The sequence below is a fragment of the Musca autumnalis genome, unplaced genomic scaffold (assembly GCF_047663935.1).
Source record: "Musca autumnalis isolate F117 unplaced genomic scaffold, ASM4766393v1 scaffold_2, whole genome shotgun sequence".
Taxonomy (NCBI): domain Eukaryota; kingdom Metazoa; phylum Arthropoda; class Insecta; order Diptera; family Muscidae; genus Musca; species Musca autumnalis.
In genome coordinates this window covers 57018422-57038079 of record NW_027411755.1, presented here as the reverse complement: position 1 = coordinate 57038079, position 19658 = coordinate 57018422, and the positions used below count along the sequence as shown (strand labels likewise).

The following is a 19658-nucleotide window of genomic DNA, read 5'->3' as shown; positions in this document are numbered from 1 at the left end:
TTTGGTCCGTAATTGCGGCCTGGAGTTTGATTACACTTTTTAATGGACGGACACGGACACGCATCTCTAAATCGCTTTATCTAGTCGAGATATGAATTTTGAATTTTGGTATACCACACGGGGGTCTATGACGAATATTACGCTGTGTTACATGAATTTTCGGAAAAACAAACTTGTAATACCCTTTCCACATTATGATGTAGGGTATAAATATTCCCCCGGTCAATCTCGTTTCTAAGAACACAGTAATTTCCCAGTTCAAAAATCTAGCATTTCTTCACAATATTTTATTAATGGTTTCTCCTAAAGAATTATACCAAATCACTCTTCAAAGAAATGTGATTATATTTTTACAAACACACAAGTTTTACGATCTCTTCATGATATATACTGCATATACATCACTTGTTGTCTTTCTATCCTTTATAATACCTTGCTCGTTTCCATTCATATTTCATTCCTACAAATATTTCACCCCCTTTCAACAATAAATCTATTCGTTTGCACAAAATGATAAAAACGAGAATATTTTTATTTATGTGAAAGGTAAAGTACGATAAAAAGTAACTAGGTTTACTGCACAAACACACACATAGACTAACAATGTTTTTCATGTCCTTGACCAGATGAGATAAATATGCATGACCATGTATGAAAGAACATGTGTATGTATGTCATACATACTTTGACAAAGAAGGTATTTCGTTCACTTATTTTGTTCTTTATGTGATGCACTTTAGAATCACATAATAATGTTTTTTCTACTTCATGTAGGAAATGGATCAAAGAATTCTATTTGTTTCAATATTAAAGTAAAATTCATTTGTGAATTTTCAAGGATTATATGTAGTATTTTAGAGAAAAGGACATACATATGTTATACAAATTTAATTAAAGAATTTAGAAAACAAAAATCAAAACAAATGCATCAAAATAGTTTTCTTATCAACAAAGACTTGTAGAGGAATTTCAAAAATCTTAATAAAAATTCCAAGAACACACACCTGAAATGTCCGGACACACCTGAAAGTTCAGGACTTTTTACGTAGAAGGTGCACTGTTGAATGTACTTGTAAAGTACAAGACAGATATTACCGGTTTAAAGGAAGTCCGATGACATGTAAATGACGTCACATGACTAATAGTGACCGAATGTGTATTAGTTGTGTAGGGGTGTTCCCACACTTTCTTTGAAAATTTAAATTTGTATTTTTAATTGAAACTAAGAAGCCTTAGACTTTTGTTTATGGATATTTTGAATTTTGTAAACATAAATTTTTCATTCTAAATTTTTTCATATTTGTTTAATAAATTGTGCTTCACCACAATTTGGTGACCCCGATAACTAAAATGACATAAGAAAACGTTCGCCCATAGCTATCAGGAGGTGATACACATTTAGTTGGGGATTCACATCGTGAGAATGTTCTAGCCACGAGTTCAACGCAAATTTTTGCTGTAAGAATTTCAAAACTGTAAGAATTGCAAAACAAAAAAATTATGCGTACTTTGTTTATGGAACGTCTTCCGGAAAATGTTAAATGCATCCTTGCTGTAACCGATACCGCAGACTTAGATAATCTAGCTGGAATAGTGGACAAAATTTGCGAGCAATTTTCAGGATCAACCACAATTTCTGAAATTTCTTCAAATAATAAAACTAATCAAGATTCATCCGGCGTGGCTGGTTAGTTGGACCAGATTATTCAACGCATTGACGCACTCGAAAGACGCTCTTGTAAACACCAAAGTATAAATATATAAAGTATGTATATTCTTGATCAGGGTAAAATTCTAAGTAGATATAACCAAGGTCCGTCTGTCCGTCCGACTGTTGAAATCAAGATACAGCTCGCAATTTTTAACATAGAGCTTTGGTGTAGAAGTTTCTATTACTACTAGGATGTTTGGTATTGCAAGTGGGCTACATCCGTCCACGTTTTGATATAGCCCCCCATAGAACGGTACCACCCGATTTTCGGTATTTTGAAAGTTTTAGCTTCATTATTACACCGAAATGGTTGAAATTTGGTACTTATTTCTCGTTGGGGTATAAAACTATCCCCCTAGAATTTTGTCGGTATAGGTCCAAGCCTTCATATAGCCCCCATAGAAAGGTACCTCATTATATAAGGTTTTTCGAAGGTTGTGGCCACAATAATTCACTGTAATGGCTGAAATTTGGTATTTAGTCTTCATTTGGGGTACAAAACTTTCCGTATGAAATTTGGCGGTTTAGGTCCACGCCTTCCTATAGCCTCCGTAGAATAATACCTCTGGATTTCCGGTATTTTGAAGTTTGTGGTACCCATATTCCACCGAAATTGTTGAAATTTGGTATTTAGTCTTCGTATGGGCTATAAAACTTTCCATATGAAATTTGTCGGTATAGGTCCACACCTTAGCATAGCCCTCATCGAACGGTACCTCCGGATTTCTGCTATTTTGAAGGTTGTGACCACAATAATCCATCGAAATGTCTGAAATTTGGTATTTAGTCTTCGTTGGGGATATTCAACTTTCACCTCTAAATTTGTCGGTATAGGTCCACGCATTCATATAGCCCCATAGAACGGTACATCCCAATTTTCGATACTTTGAAGGTTATGGCCTCAATGATCCACCGAAACTTTCCACCTGAAATTTTAAGGTATAGGTCCACGCCTTTATATTGCCCTTTTAGAAAGAACGGCGCATCCCGATTTTCGGTATTTTGAAGGTTTGTGGCTACAACCTTCAAAATACCGAAAATCAGGTACCGAAATTTCTGAAATTTGGTATATAGTTTATGTTGGAGGTAAAAACCATTCCGATTGAAATTTGCCTGTATAGGTCCACTCGGTGCTCTTGAAGGAACGTTAAATGGAAGGTGCTTACACTTTGGAAGTTCTCGCGGGTTCTGAAGCTACAATGTTCATAGATGAGAAAAATCAAAAAAACAAAAAAATCGCCGGAGCGCTTTTTAAATAAGTCGCGATTCAAGTTGACATTTTTAGGGTTTTTTAGGTTTTCACGATTTTGTTGGAAACCGCAGGTCCTATAGGAATAAGACTAAAAAACATTTTGTAGCTATAAAAATTCTCTACAAGATTGACCTTTATGGTATTTTCGCAGGTTTTCAGGATTTTGCTTGAAAACCGCAATTCCTATCGGAATGGGAATAAACAAATTTTATATCTGTGAAAATTCTCTACAACATTGACTTTCGTATCTTTTTCCTAGGTTGTACCATTTTTGAGATATATAAGTTTATGTTGGGAAATTGTAGTCATGACACTGTTTTATAAGGAGACGATACAGCCAGTGCATTGTCCCAATTTGAACTTCTATATCTCAAATACGGTAAAACCTACGAAAATACCATAAACGCCAGTCTTGTAGAGAATTTTCACAGCTACAAACTATTCTTTATTTCAATATTGATAGGACTGGCGGTTTTCAAGCAAAATCGTGAAAACTTAAACAACCTCTAAAAATGTCAACTTGAATCGCGATTTATTTAAAAAGAGCTCGGGCGTTTTTTTGATTTTTCTCTTCTATGAACATTGTAGTTTCAGAATCCGCAAAAACTTCCCATTTAAAGTTGCTTCAAGAGCACCGTGTCCACGTTTCGATTTAGCCCCCATAGAACGGTACCTTCCGATTTTCGTAATTCAATATCCCACCGAAATGACTGCAATGGGGTTATAAAATATTCCAAAAGAGAATTATCAGTATAGGTCCTCGTCGTCCTTTGTCGAATTTCGGAGCCCAATTTTTTTTAAAACGCTATGTTTTAAATATATTATATATCCAAAATTACAGAACAGATTTTCCTGAATATATTATAGAATGTTCAGCGATGACCCGTGGTGAAAATAGGATATATATTTTAGCAAATCTGAAATGAACAATTGAATTAATTCTTTCGAACTTCGACCCTCCAAAACAACGCCCTCCGAACCACCAGCCTCTGAACTTCCACCCTTCGAACCGCCAACCCCCGAACCACCCTGCTCCGAACTTTAAATGAGCTATATGTGTAAAATTTACGAACTTGTCCGTTTCCCGACCCTATTTTAGCCAAAAGACCCGACCACTCCCACTTTCTTAAATATGTAACAAATCAATGGAAATACCAGTTGTTATGCATAACGAAGCTTTAATCTTACTGGAAAGCAAGTGTTTAGATTAGAAGGCAACGTATCGATAGCTATAGCTTCATCAGGTATATAAGATACATTATATGAAGTCGGCCCTTAAGTTGCCACTGGACATTCATTTGAATGAAGGGCACACATGCAATATAAAATAGAAGTTATCATCTGTGACGAATGTACAATGGCACATAAAAATTCCCTAGAAGCTTTAGATCGATTCTTGAAGGATTTAAGAAGCAAATCACGTTAAGATTTCAGACAAATGCTTCCAGTTATACTATTCCAGCAGATGAAATAAATGCATGCCTCAAGTCATCAGTTCTTTGGCTGTATGTTAAAATTGCATAACGACACCAACAATTCTGAAGATTTTTTATTTATAGTCACTTGCATATCCCGACTAATTATCGATGCAAGAAAAATATAATTGACTTAAGAAAAGGTAACATAAAACTGTTTCAAGGGCCAGCAACGCGTACCAGTTCGGCTAGTTATATATAAAGGAGATGAGGCATTAATTTATTAAAGTAGGACCTGGAATTTTTCTTTAGTGTTTTACTTACCTTCTTAAACGACACTGGAACTCACTGTATGAATATTCTCTCCTTGTATTGGTATTTTATCACAACGTTTTTTTTCCTTGAGGTAAATAATAAATACATTAAGAAAAACATCATAATATTCATGGTGGTATTATCCAAGGTAATGTAGCACATTACAAAAGAAATATATAACAACATCTTCATAATGTAAAAAATTATATTTATATCATCATTTCACCCTCTACTAAAAAAGTGACACACACGTTATGTAGATTTTTATTCATATTTTTCTTGTGTACTCAAATGTCGCTGTGGGTGTTGCATGATTTATTATTATATGGTGTTGTTATATATATTTTGTTTTTTATTTTAAATTTTTTATATCTTACTCTTGTTGATTTTTTGTTCTATTTTCGAGTAGATTAAACGTAAAATAATGTTCTATAATTGTTCTTTTTGCTATCGTTACAGACAATTTTCCAACGCATTTTGTGGCCTTATCAGACAGCGAAAGAGAGAGTTGGGGACATTTGAAGGATTTTTGTCTTTAAAGGTGAAAAGTTCATTGTTCTTCTTTGAAAGATATCGCAAAAGACATTTTAAAATATATTATCCTTAAGAAAACTAAGTACCAAAAGACAAGCAAACACAAAATGCAAACATCACAAGGCATATTACAATTACTGTGGATTGTTTTGGTGACAGTATTTACGAAAGGTAAGTACAGACGAGAATTTTATGAATTTAGGTACATATCAATTTTCAATTTATTAAAACTAGGTTTTTAATTCATAATTGCGAGAAGTCTAAATTCTAAGTAGGCTAGATTTAAAAATGTGCTAGTGTCATAATTACCATAACTGATTTTGTACGCGAATTGATTATAAAATAAATAAAATTATTTGAATTGTCATACTCGTAATACCAAATTACAGCAATCTGTATTCGAAGTTTTGAAAAAAAACAACAGCCTTGAAATACTAAAAGCTTAATATATATATGTATGTGGATAGCTTTTTGAGGGTAATATTGTTATTCTGGGAATAAAAAATTGAAATTAGCAGCCAAAGCGGTAGAAACATGCTACTAAAATCTTCAAAAAAAGTTAAAATTTTTATGGTACCCTTATATGGGGGCTATACCAAACCATGAGCCTGCAATGCCTGATATTTTGCAAGGCATGTTTTCTACCCATAGCGAAGGCTAAACACTAAATTAAAATCACAGTCGATATATCTGATGAGCTGCTACCAACAGCAAAAACACCGAAACATACTGGTGGTTTTGTTGGTTGAAATCTTCTTTTTCACATGCAAAACATCTTAGGTCATACAGCTCGACTCCAACGAGAAATTTATTGAAATTAATATTAACAAGTAAGAACGGCGGTAAGTTCGACCGGACCAAACTTGTTATACCATTCACCATGACTTCATGTCATTGACTTGTATTGAAGTAGAATGGACTACTAGTTTCCTTTCGTTTATGAAGAAGACTAAATATGAAATTTCAGCAATTTCGGTAAAACAATGTGGCTAACCTTCAAAATCCCGAAATTCGGGAGGTACCGTTGTATTTGAGCTATATCAAAACATCGATCTATACCTACACATTTCTGGCAGAAAGTTTTTAGACTCAAAGAAGACTAAATACCAAGTTCCCTATATTTCGGTATGATAAATGGCTAAAACCTTCAAAATACCGAAAATCAAGAGGTACGCTTCTATGGGGGATATAGGAAGACTTGGACCTATACTGATAATTGTCTTCTGGAATATTTTATATCCCCATGGGAGACGACATAACAAATTTCAATCATTACGGTGGGATATTGCCGTCACAACCTTCAGAATTACGAAAATCGGAAGGTGCCATGGACCTATACCGACGAATTTCATTCGGAAAGGTTTTTACCTCCACAAGCTTCGAAAGTTTCGAACCTCCAACGAAGAACAAAAACAAAAAACATTGTTCCACAACATCCCATACGGGACAAGGGAGACTTCTCTCATATCAATGAGTGCACCCCGATTCATATTTAGCTCAATGATATGGGACCTACTGTTTATCGCCGAGTCCGAACGGCGTGTCTTAAGACACCACTTATGGAGAAGTTTTTCAAGGCTGAAATACTCAGGAAATGTCGCCAACATTACTGAGGGGTATTTTGCCACCGTTGAAAAAATGTTTGATGTTGCCTGGCCGGGGAATCGAACCCCCGACCTTCTGCGTGCAAGGCGGGCGTGCATACCATTGCACCACGGTGGCACCCAACGAAGACTAAAACCAAATTTCAGCCATTTCGATGGAATATTGAGGCCACAACTTTCAAGATACCGAAAATCGGGAGGTACCGTTCTATGAAGGCTACATTAGGGCATGGAACTGTACCGACAAATTTTATATGGAAAGATTTATACCCGAAATGAAGACTAAATACCAAATGTCAGCCATTTCGGCGGTTTATTGTGGCCACAACCTTCAAAATACCGAAAATCGGGATTTAACGTTTTATGGGGGCTATATGAAGGCGTGGACCTATTCCGACAAATTTCATATGGAAAGATTTATACCCTTGGCGTGGGCCTGTACCGACAAATTTCATATGGAAGGTTTTATACCCGAAGTTTAGACTAAATACCACAAGCTAAAAAATATCGAAAATCGGGAGGTACCGTTCTATGGGGGCTATATGAAGGCGTGGACATATACCGATAAAATTCTGGGGGGAAATTTGTATACCCCCAACGAAAACTAAATACTAAATTTCAGCCATTTCGGTGTGATAATGAAGCTAAAACATTCAAAATACCGAAAATGGGGTGGTACCGTTCTATGGGGGCTATATCAAAACGTGGACCAATATAGCCCATTTGCAACACAAAACATCCTTGGAGTAATAGAAACTTCTGTACCAAAGCTCTATCTTGAAAATTGCCAGCTGTATCTTGATTTCAACAGACTGACGGACGGACATGGCTATATCGATTTAGAATTTAACCCTGATCAAGAATATACATACTTTCTATACGTTTTATACAACTACATATATGCCGACATAGTTCCTCTTAGAACTTGAGTTAATTTTAAGAGTCACTGCTTTGCTTTTTTTATACCCTCCACCATAGTATGGAGGGTATATTAAATTTGTCATTCCGTTTGTAACACATAGAATTAATCATTTGCGACCCTATAAAGTATATATATTCTTGATCAGGATAAAATTCTAAGACGATCTAGTCATGTCCGTCTGTCCGTCCGTCTGTTGTAATCACTCTAGCGTCCGCAATAATTGAGATAGAGTGCTGAAATTTTGCACCCGAAGGTCTCTTTTCCATAGGCAGATCAAGTTCGAAGATGGGCTATGTCGGTCCACTCTTTGGTATAGCCCCCATATAACGGTACCTCCGGATTTGAGGTATTTTGACGTTCTTCGCCACATTTGGAAACCGAATTAGCTATAATTTGGCACTTAGGGTTGCTAGTAATCAACAAACTTATATCCCAGAGGATATGGGCATAGGTCTATGTTTTGGTATAGTCCCCATATAACGGTACCTCCCGATTTTCGGTATTTTGAGAATTTAAGCCACAATTTTTAACGGAACTATCTGCCATTTGACATTTGAGTTTCTCAGTGGTCATGAAACATCTCTCCATATATCGGTACCTCCCGATTTTCGGTATTTTGAGAATTTTAGCCACAATTTGTAACCGCACTATCTGCAATTTGACATTTGAGGTTCTCAGTGGTCATGAAACATCTCCACGAAACATCGTCAACATAGGTCCATGTTTTGGTATGGCCCCCTTATAACCGTACCTCCCGATTTTCGGTATTTTGAGCATTTTAGTTACAATTTCTTACCGAACTAGCTGTAATTTGACATTTGAAGTTCTCAGTGGTCATGAAACATCTCCAAGAAACATTGTCAACATAGGACCATGTTTTGATATAGCCCCCATATATCGGTACCTCCCGATTTTCGGTATTTTGAGAATTTTAGGTACAATTTTTAACCGAACTAGCTGTAATTTGCCATTTGAGGTTCTCAGTGGTCATGAAACATCTCCACCAAACATCGTCAACATAGGTCCATGTTTTGGTACAGCCCCCATATAACGGTACTTCCCGATTTTCGGTATTTGAGAATTTTAGGTACAGTTTTTAACCGAACTAACTGTAATTATCGGTATTTTGAGAATTTTAGCTACAATTTTGTCTATTCAAAAATAATCGTCAATATAGGTCCATTTTGTGGTATATCCCGCCATATAACAGTACCTCCCGATTTTCGGGAATTTCAGTGGTCACGAAATTTCTTCACTAAAATTCGTCAACATGGGTCCATTTTTGAGGTTGTACATTGTTTTGATGAAACTACCCTAAATTTGAATCTTTAGTTCCCTGCAGCTATAAAACTTTTCCGCCAAAAAATTTAAAGATATGTTGACTCTTTGATATAGCCCTGTAGGTGGTACCTTTCACCTAGCTGAACACATTTTTTTAGATTAGATTAGATAACACTGTTCAACAAAATGGAGGTGAAAGTCTGGGGCACGGAAAATTCCTCTTGGAGAAGAAAGGCCTTGGTGAGTATATTATGAACCCCGAAGGACAGATCCGCCGTGAGTCGAACTTCCGCGTTATGGCGTGATGAATTTTTTGTTATAGACCCTGTGGGCCATCAGGAATTAGCGTTTTATCTTTGTTCACTGTTGCTTAAGTGCTCTACAAAAACAACAAACAAAGATATAATGCTAATTCATGATGGCTTACAGGGTCTCTTGCAAAAACTTCATCACGCCATAACGCGGAAGTTCGACTCACGGCGCATCTGTCCTTCGGGGTTTTTAATATACACACACCAAGGGCTTTCATCTCCAAAAGGAATTATCTCTGCCCCAACATTTGTGTAATTTAAGCAATAGTGGGAGGCAGTAGGAGTCTAACCATTGTCGAAAAGTTGTTCCACCTAAAATTGTAAAAGGACCCTAATTATTCCATTTTAATTAAGACTATTTTATGGTGGAGGGTATAAAATGTTCGGCCCGGCCGAACTTAACGACTTTTTACTTGTTTTTTTTTTTTAATTTTTAAAGAGCTTATGGGTCGTTATCTCTGGAATTATGGACTTTTCAAAGAAAAACAAGTAGGAAAAGCGTAAAGTTCGGTCGGGCCGAACTTTTTATACCCTCCACCACAAATGTCAGCCATTTCGGTGGATTAATGTGGCCACAACCTTCAAAATACCGAAAATCGGAAGGTACCGTTCTATGGGGGCTATATGATGGCGTGGACCTATACCTAAAAAACTCTGGGGGAAAGTTTTATACCCCCAACGAAGACTAAATACCAAATTTCAGCCATCTCGGTGTGATAATGAGGCCAAAAACTTCAAAATACCGAAAATCGGGAGATATCGTCCTATGGGGGCTATATCAAAACGTGGACCTATATAACCACTTTACGGTGGAAATGTTTCTTAGCCTCTGGACACACAATACACAAAGTTACAACCGATTCTGTTGTCAAATGGGACTAATACATTCAAAATATATTAAAATGACGCGTACTTTATATGGGGCGTTATATGGGGGCTATACCAAAACATGGACCTATATAAACCAACTTTAGTAGGAATGTTTTTTGGCCTCTGGAGACACAAAATACCAATTTACAACCAATTCGGTGGTAAAATGGGACAAATATCTTAAAAATTCCTTAAAAGGACGATGCGTCACGCGTCATTTTGTATGGAGGCTACACGAAAGCGTGGACCTACATAGCCCGCTTTCAATACCAATATAATAGATTTTCCCAAAATTTCAACCACCTACGTCAATCCGTTCGGACGCTAGAGTGATTTCCACAGACGGACAGACGGACGGACATGGCTATATCGATGTAGAATTGCACGCTGATCATGAATATATATACTAGTTTGTGGGGTCTACAATGATTGTTTCGAGTAGTTACAAACGTAGTGACAAACTTAATATACCCCCATCCTATGGTGGAGGGTATAAAAAAAAACAGTATATCATTGTTAATGGCACCATACTCAACTCGGGACATACAGTGATGAGAATGCTATACCAAACGCGAACCTAAAATTTGTGGTGGGAACGTTGTCTGACCATTGAGAGTTCTGAATGTAAAATTTCTGCTAATTTGTTTAAAAAAAAAAATCTTAAAATTTAATAAACAAAAACCATTATACATCAAACAAAATACCGAAACCAGTACCTTTGTACGGGCCGATAAAGGCGTATCTGAGCATAAATTTGTTAGAAGCGGCTCCCCTGGTAACATCACTGGGAATTTGGTCTTCACATTATATGCAAGTTCTGGACTTCCTTAACATTGGGAAGTCAAGAACATGCATACAATGTGAACACCAAATTCCCACTCATTTTCAGTCGCGCTCAACGTCACTTATAAATCTCAGATTTGTAAACGTTATTGGTTCAATGTTAATACAATTATTTTTAATTGATTTTATTTTCGTAATTATTGCATTACAGTCAGTGAAATTTCAACAAAACTCATATCCGGCTTTCAAAAACCTCACATACCACACCACATGACATTGGTAGACCACAAATTCTGAAACAACATGAACACATGTTATATATTCCACCATAACACACAAGCCACCCCATCAATGCTTTGCCACGCACCAGCGTTTATTTTGTCATGACAGTTGACGTTGCCTTTACCAACCTTTGAAGTGTTCAGACACATGTGGTGTGCGTTCAGGGAAAGACTTGGAAATAAGAAACTTGAAAACATGAGAATGAAAAAGAAAATAAATAAAATAAACACCATTACATCTAATCCTTTTAATTCCTTTAACGTAACAGGAAACATTTTACACTTGTAATGGAATAAAGTTTTCTGTATAAATTCTTAGAAGATGAGAAGAAAGTAACTAAGGAAGTACCAGAGAAGCTGGAGAATAAAGTGAAAATGATATTGTTTACTTTGTATAGTCAGTGAAAGCTTTACATAGGAGAAAGCACGCACATTCATTGTACCACCACACTATTACAACTTCAGAGATTTTATATGTGTGTCTATGTGGCTTGTCATTATTCTTTCATTCTCACGCCTTACCTTTTGTCTTTCTTTAATATTACATCTAAAATAAACACTGAATGCAATCACGTTTTTAGAATGACTTCCGTTTTTATTTTTGTTCCGTGAGAAAGTAAAACTAAGTAGAAATAAATATTACGCTACGAACGAAACGAAATAAATGCTGCGCTACGAACAATTCAAATGTTGTTCTTAAGAAATCAAGAAACAAAAATAACAACAACACCAGCAACAAATCAAAAGGCTTACAAACTTTCATCCAAATGTAAGGTATAAAAATTAAGACATTAAAGTCAATAGTGAAACGAAAGTAAAGCAGCAGAGCAAAGGAAAGCAAAAAAACAAGAACAAGCGCAGAAAATTAAAACGTTTTCAAATGCGTTGTGCAGGACAAAAAAATCATGTCATAAAACGCATAACACTAACAGCCAAACAGCCGTATTCGTGTAATGCTAAGAAAGATGAAGAAAATTTAAAAGATTTACAACATCATATTGTTGTTATTGCTGTTAACAGCAAACAAAGGATATGAAGAACATTAAAGGACAATGCTATAAAATAAATAAAAATACACACACACTGAGAGAAAATCACTTTTAAATACATACATACTATATCTTTTTGAAGAGTGTTAAAGAAATGTTTCAAAGTCGCCCAACAGCGACTAGCTCAGAGGAATATTTCTCGATCAACTCTTAAAATAAATTAAAGTATAAAAATTTTATAATATAATAATAATAATTGTTCCCCAAACATCCCATACGGGACAAGGGGGACTTCTCAATGATAAGGGACCTACTGTTTATTGCCGAGTCCGAACGGCATGGTGTCTTACACTTGTAGAGAAGTTTTACATGGCTGAAATACTCAGGAAATGTCGCCAACATTACTGAGGGGTATTTTGCCACCGTTGAAATTTTTGATGTTGCCTGGCCGGGGAATCGAACCCACGACCTTTAGTGTGCAAGGCGGGTGTGCATACCATTGCACCACGGTGGCAACCATATAAATTTTATAAATATTTTCATTAATTTCTCATTGATCGAAGATTTTTGCATATGAAACGAGAAAGCCGAAGACTTTCCCATACAATTACCAAATGCTACCGGTCTCGCTATTAGTTCCACAACTTATCAGACATATGGGTTGCTCTTGGCTTCAAATCGTATACGTATGTATGTCGATAGAAGTCATTGCAATATTGTAACTACGAATGTTGTAATTATGACTTTTTACAACCACGTATCCCTGGATATTTTGATGAGTTTTTACCCAAGATCACATAAAATCGTAATTATAAAGGGAAGCGATAAAAAAAGCTTATGCACAAAAAGCTTTTAAAGTTTTTATTTTTCAGAATTTTTGAAATTTTTTTGAAGTCACTGTAAGCAGATATTTAACTGAAAACAATGCATAGGGGCACATGACATAACCAAAATGACAAACCCGTTTGTATTATATATATTTTTATATCAAATATAACATTATTTCATATATCATAAAAATTAAAGGTAGTTTGTTCGGGACCTTTTTTAATATTTAAATGGAATAAAAGTATTGTGCAACAGGAAATAATTTTTCGAGAACAATTTTTTTTCATTTCATTGAATTTAAAAAAAAAATCAAAGTTGTTTGTACGTAACCTTTTTAATAGTAAAATGGAATGCATTTTATGTTAGGCATTAATAGGCAAAAGTTCTTTCATTCTCACTACAGGAAATCATTTTTTGAGAAAAAATGTCAAAAAGTCATAACCCTACTAAGCATGTCATCGAACTTTGATTTTTCAAATGCAATGTGTTTTTATTCAGCTCAACTCCAGAGTGAAATTAATACAAATTTATATTAAAAAATCTTCTCCCTAACAGGCAAAATTTTAAACATATTGCCAAGCTTGAAACACAAATATGCCAAAATCATAGACTAATGAATGTATAGACAACAAAATATCTCATTTTCTGTTTCTAACAGACGTCGCACAAAGCGATGTTGGGGCTAGTCGCGTGACTCACAACTAACTGGGGCTAGTGAAATGACTCGAATTCGAAAACAATTTATTCGGTTTTCTAAAATTGTACGGCTGTCTCTGCAAGATAAATAAACTAAACATTACTATTTGTAAAAAAATGATTTCATAAATGTTCATATATTTGTGAATTTTGGTTTGAGTGAAGAGAGTAGCTTTCAATCAACCCGTAAATAGCTGTCTGCGACATCTATTGCTTCACATTTTTTCGAAGATAAGAGCTGAGAAACATTTTTAGTCTATACATCCATTAGTCGATGCCCAAATCTTAACTAGATGTGGACAGTGAGCATGAAGAGACTGCTGAATTCTTGGCACTTGTTTGGTATTGTGCCTTCAATACAAGCCCAAAATGACAGGATCACATGGACTAGCTGCGGAAAAAAATCAAACCGATCCTGCACATACAATGCCTTAATTGTTGTGGTAAGATCTTTCGAATATGTACAATAGGCTGGTTTTTAGTCAAAGGAAAATAACCATGTCGGTTTTTTTAGGCGGCACCCCCCCTAAAATTTTTAGTTTTGTTAGGGTTTGAGATTACCAAAGTTTGAGCACAATAGGAATATGTTAATTCTTGGTACTGGGGCCTCAAATTTTCAATAGTTATATGTATGGGGCCACCGGTGAATTTTCACGATGTTGCTTTAGGGGCCGTAATTATTTTCTAATCGATAAGAAATTTTTACCAGTTTATAGAGCCTAAATTACCTAAAATTGGACGATTTTCATAACTGGTAAAAATTTCTGTGGCCACTAGAAGTTGAAAAGTAAGGTAAAAAAATCTAGTTTTAGAACAGTTGATGTATAGAATTAGTTTTTAATTTCATCACACTTCTTACTTTTATTTTACTTTATTTTATTTCGCTCTCTGCCCGAGTTGAACCCACGAACCCTCTGACAAAGACACTACACACTGTGCCACACACACGAATATTAAGGGTTGCTTAAGAACTTAAATGTGCAGTGCACATGGGCACCACGAATTGTTATTTTTTAATTAACAAAAACTCGCGTGCCGACGATGAGCGTTGAACACACAACCCTAGGATTTATAGTCGGACACACACACAAACTGTACCACCGTCCTCATTACTTAGTTAGGAGTATAGTAAGTAGGTATGACTTGTAAATTTTTTAAGAAGTAACCCATTACTTTTCTGACTACTTGTAATGCGAAAAGAATCTTGTTTACATTACTTTGTAATGTGTTACGTAATGACTAACGGATCCGAATTTTTGCTGGGGTTAGGTGGATAGGTTTTACAGGGTAGTTGAAAAGGTGCTATACCGCATGTTGATCAGATATTTTGCACGAAAGTATTACGACTTTTCATAACTGGAGTACCTCCAACTCTATGGCACGATATGTTTTGGTTGAGACCTCAACTAATATGTGAGGAGATGACGTACAGTGCCGTTGTAGTGCTGTCCTGCTTACTAAACCCAAGGTGATAATAGGCAAGTGGATAGATATTTCTAACGCTGGGGAAGATTAAAACTACCGGCGATAAAAGCGAAATCCGTCCGTACGATTTACGTTTGCTGGTATCCTGGTTTGGCTTTAGTAGCGAGAACAACCTGTCAATTTTTTAGACATCAAGCACGATGCCGGTCGCTAGCGACAGATTGAGAACATTGGGGAGATACGCAACTCCCGGCTCATTCAGATATTTCTGCATTACCATGAAGTTTCCATCGTAGCCCAACCCTTTGGATAATGTAGCGTTCCCAATAGCATTTGTGACATCATCCATGTTGATCAGATATTTTGCACGAAAGTATTACGACTTTTCATAACTGGAGTACCTCCAACTCTATGGCACGATATGTTTTGGTTGAGACCTCAACTAATATGTGAGGAGATGACGTACAGTGCCGTTGTAGTGCTGTCCTGCTTACTAAACCCAAGGTGATAATAGGCAAGTGGATAGATATTTCTAACGCTGGGGAAGATTAAAACTACCGGCGATAAAAGCGAAATCCGTCCGTACGATTTACGTTTGCTGGTATCCTGGTTTGGCTTTAGTAGCGAGAACAACCTGTCAATTTTTTAGACATCAAGCACGATGCCGGTCGCTAGCGACAGATTGAGAACATTGGGGAGATACGCAACTCCCGGCTCATTCAGATATTTCTGCATTACCATGAAGTTTCCATCGTAGCCCAACCCTTTGGATAATGTAGCGTTCCCAATAGCATTTGTGACATCATCCATTGTGGGATGTGGTAGTTCCTTCTCGACAGGAAGATATCTAATGCCATGTCACTCCCTTTGTGCTCAATATGTTGTCCATTAAGTTGCCAAATGTGACTAAAATCTAAACTTCTTTCTCCCCAATGATCGAAAGTGCTATTAGCGTTGCCCACAAATCACATACATTGGTTCTCAATGTTGCACTCTTCAGATGAATTTTCCCCGTTTGGACCATCGATCAAACTATTAATGCCCAGTACTTTCTTGCTACCTTCATTTCTATTACCTGAACACCACTTTGGGTATTTGAGTAGTGGATATACAGTAAGCCAGTATAACGTCATTTCTGCTACCTGAACATCAGAAGAGTTGAACAGTTCTCCGGGCCCTTATTCCGCTTGGGCTCTACAACCAACCTTTTAATATTCCTTGTCAGCTCCATGAGCCTAGGTTCATTAGTATAACTTTATAACTGGTATAACTTTGGATATTCGAGCAGCAGGTATATAGCAAGTGCCTGTAGGAGTCATTATCGCCATGAACGCCCTTTCTGCTACCTGTAGATAACTTCGGATATTCGAGCAACATATATATAATTGCTACACAAACATCGAGATGGGACACCGGAGACTTCTCTCCCGATTCATATTAGCTCAATGATATGGGACCTACTGTTTATTGCCGGGTCCTAAGGCACCACCTGCAGAGACGTTTTGCATGGCTAAAATACTCAGGAAATATCGCCAACATCACTGAGGGGTATTTTGCCACCGTTGAAAATTTGATGTTGCCTGGCCTGGGAATCGAACCCACGACCTTTAGCGTGCAAGGCGGGTGTGCATATCATTGCACCACGGTAGCACCCTAGCATATATAAAGGAAAATTTTAGTCTCACTTCGGTATTCAACCAGCAGGTACATATATATAGCGAGCTACCGGAAGGTCTTTCTGCAACCTGAGCGTAAAAAGTTGGCAATAAAATCGGCCAGTCTGCGAAGATATTTGTAGGACGGTGTTAAATACTGCGTGTATGATTGTTGCCAGGGGACTGCGGGAGTGTCCTGTATTCTAATGACGAAGACGATTCCGTGGAGGCCGCACATTCACGCTGCATGCAGCGTATAATTCAGGTCGTAGTCCCTCGTATGGATGAGTCCAAAGCAACACCTGAGATGGACCAACTTCCGACATCTAGTGCATCTCACCGAAGTTTGACCATACTGAATAAACGGGGATTATCCATATTGATCCTGGGGATTCCTCCGTTTCGGCATGGACCAAAAATCCGGAGTAAGCGCCCCGGGTAATACTGCTCACAACACAGAAAAAGATACAAAAATCTGCAAACGTTGCTAGCATCGAATCTTGTGCAGAGTACAAAATGTGTCAAGATTTACGTACGACGATATATTAAACGTTCCTCTAAATGTTCTTCAACTCTGTAATTTTTTGGTTAATTTTTTAATATATTGTGGAAAACAGACGCTTTAGTATTTGCCAAATATTTGTCGGACACACACACACTGTACCACCGTCCTCATTACTTAGTGAGGAGTATAGTAAGTAGGTTTGCCTTGTAAATTTTTTAAGAAGTAACCCATTACTTTTCAGATTACTTGAAATGCGAAAAGAAGCTTGTTTACATTACTTTGTAATGGGTTACGTAATGAGTAACGGATCCGAATTTTTGCTAGGGTTAGTTGGATAGGTTTTACAGGGTGGTTGAAAAGGCGCTGAGTGTCCTGAAAGCCTATACCGCATGTTGGTCAGATATTTTGCACGATAGTATTACGACTTTTCATAACTGGAGTACCTCAAACTTTATGGCACGACTTGTTCTGGTTGAGTCCTCGACTGATATGTGAGGAGATGACATCCAGTGACGTTGTAGTGCTGTCCTGCTTACTAAACCCATGCTGATGATAGGCAAGTGGATAGCTATTTCTAACGCTGGGCAAGATTAAAGCTCCCGGCGAAATCGGTACGTTCGATTTACCTTTGCTGGTATCGTGGCTTGGCTTTAGTAGCGAGAACAACCTGTCAATTTTTTAGACATCAAGCACGATGCCGGTCGCTAGCGACAGATTGAGAACATTGGGGAGATACGCAACTCCCGGCTCATTCAGATATTTCTGCATTACCATGAAGTTTCCATCGTAGCCCAACCCTTTGGATAATGTAGCGTTCCCAATAGCATTTGTGACATCATCCATTGTGGAATGTGATGGTTCCTTCTCGGCAGGAAGATATCTAAAGCCATGTCACTCTCTTTGTGCTCAATATGTTGTCTATTAAGTTGCGAAATGTGACTGAAATCTAAACTTACTTCTCCCAATTGATCGATAGTTACATTAGCGTTGCCCACAAATCACTTACGGTGCACCACCGCGGTGGTTCTCAATGTTGCACTCTTCAGATGAATTTTCCTCTTATTCCGTTTGGGCCATCGATAAAACTATTAATGCCCAGTACCTTATTGCTACTACCTGAGCACCACTTTGGGTATTCGAGCAGCAGATATACAGTAAGCCATTGGAACGTCATTTCTTCTACCTGAACATCAGAAGGGTTGGACAGTTCTATATGCCCTTATTCCGTTTGGGCTCTACGACCAACCTTTTAATATCCCTTGTCAGCTCCTGGATCATTAGTTAAGCCGCCTCTGCCGGGAAATTCTGGCATAACTTCGGATATTCAGGTGTATAGCAAGCGACTATAGGAGTCATTATGCCCATGAACGCCCTTTCTGCTACCTGTAGATAACTTAGGCTATTCGAGCAGCATGGGACAAGGAAGACTTCTCTCATATTAATGAGTGCACCCCGAATCATATTAGCACAATGATATGGGACCTACTGTTTATTGCCGGGTCCTAAGACACCACCTGCAGAGAATTTTTGCATGGCTAAAATACTCAGGAAATGTCGCCAACATCACTGAGGGGTATTTTGCAACCGTTGATGTTGCCTGGCCTGGGAATCGAACCCACGACCTTATGTGTGCAAGGCGGGTGTGCATATCATTGCACCACGGTGGCATTTTAGTCTCACTTTGGTATTCAACCAGCAGGTACATATATATAGCGAGCGACCTGAGCGTAAAAAGTGTTAAAAAGTGCATTGAATCGGTGTATGGAGAACTCGCTGTAACTTTACCATGGCTGATGAAAATGTGGCTTTCATTGGCAATAAAATCGGCCAGTCTGCGAAGATATTTGTAGGACGGTGTTAAATACTGCGTGTATGGTTGTTGTCAGGGGACTGCGGGAGTGTGCTGTATTCTAATGACGAAGACGATTCCGTGGAGGCCGCACATTCACCCAGCATGCAGCGTATAATCCAGGTCGTAATCCCTCGTATGGATGAGTCCAAAGCAACACCTGAGATGGACCAACTTCCGACATCTAGTGCATCTCACCGAAGTTTGACCATACTGAACAAACGGGGATTATCCATATTGATCCTGGGGATTCCTCCGTTTCGGCATGGACCAAAAATCCGGAGTAAGCGCCCCGGGTAATACTGCTCACAACACAGAAAAAGATACAAAAATCTGCAAACGTTGCTAGCATCGAATCTTGTGCACAGTACAAAATGTGTCAAGATTTACGTACGACGATATATTATACGTTCCTCTAAATGTTCTTCAACT

General features: G+C 37.5%; 1 protein-coding gene across 1 annotated transcript in view; it reads left to right on the top strand.

The window, feature by feature from the left end:
• Positions 1 to 19658, top strand: part of LOC141392792 (uncharacterized) — a 175422-nt gene that overhangs the window by 40754 nt on the left and 115010 nt on the right. The window contains exon 2 of the mRNA XM_073965755.1: positions 5153 to 5398. Within this exon, the coding sequence (XP_073821856.1) occupies positions 5335 to 5398 (64 nt within the window). The 5' untranslated portion in view covers positions 5153 to 5334. The remainder of the gene's footprint in view (positions 1 to 5152; positions 5399 to 19658) is intronic.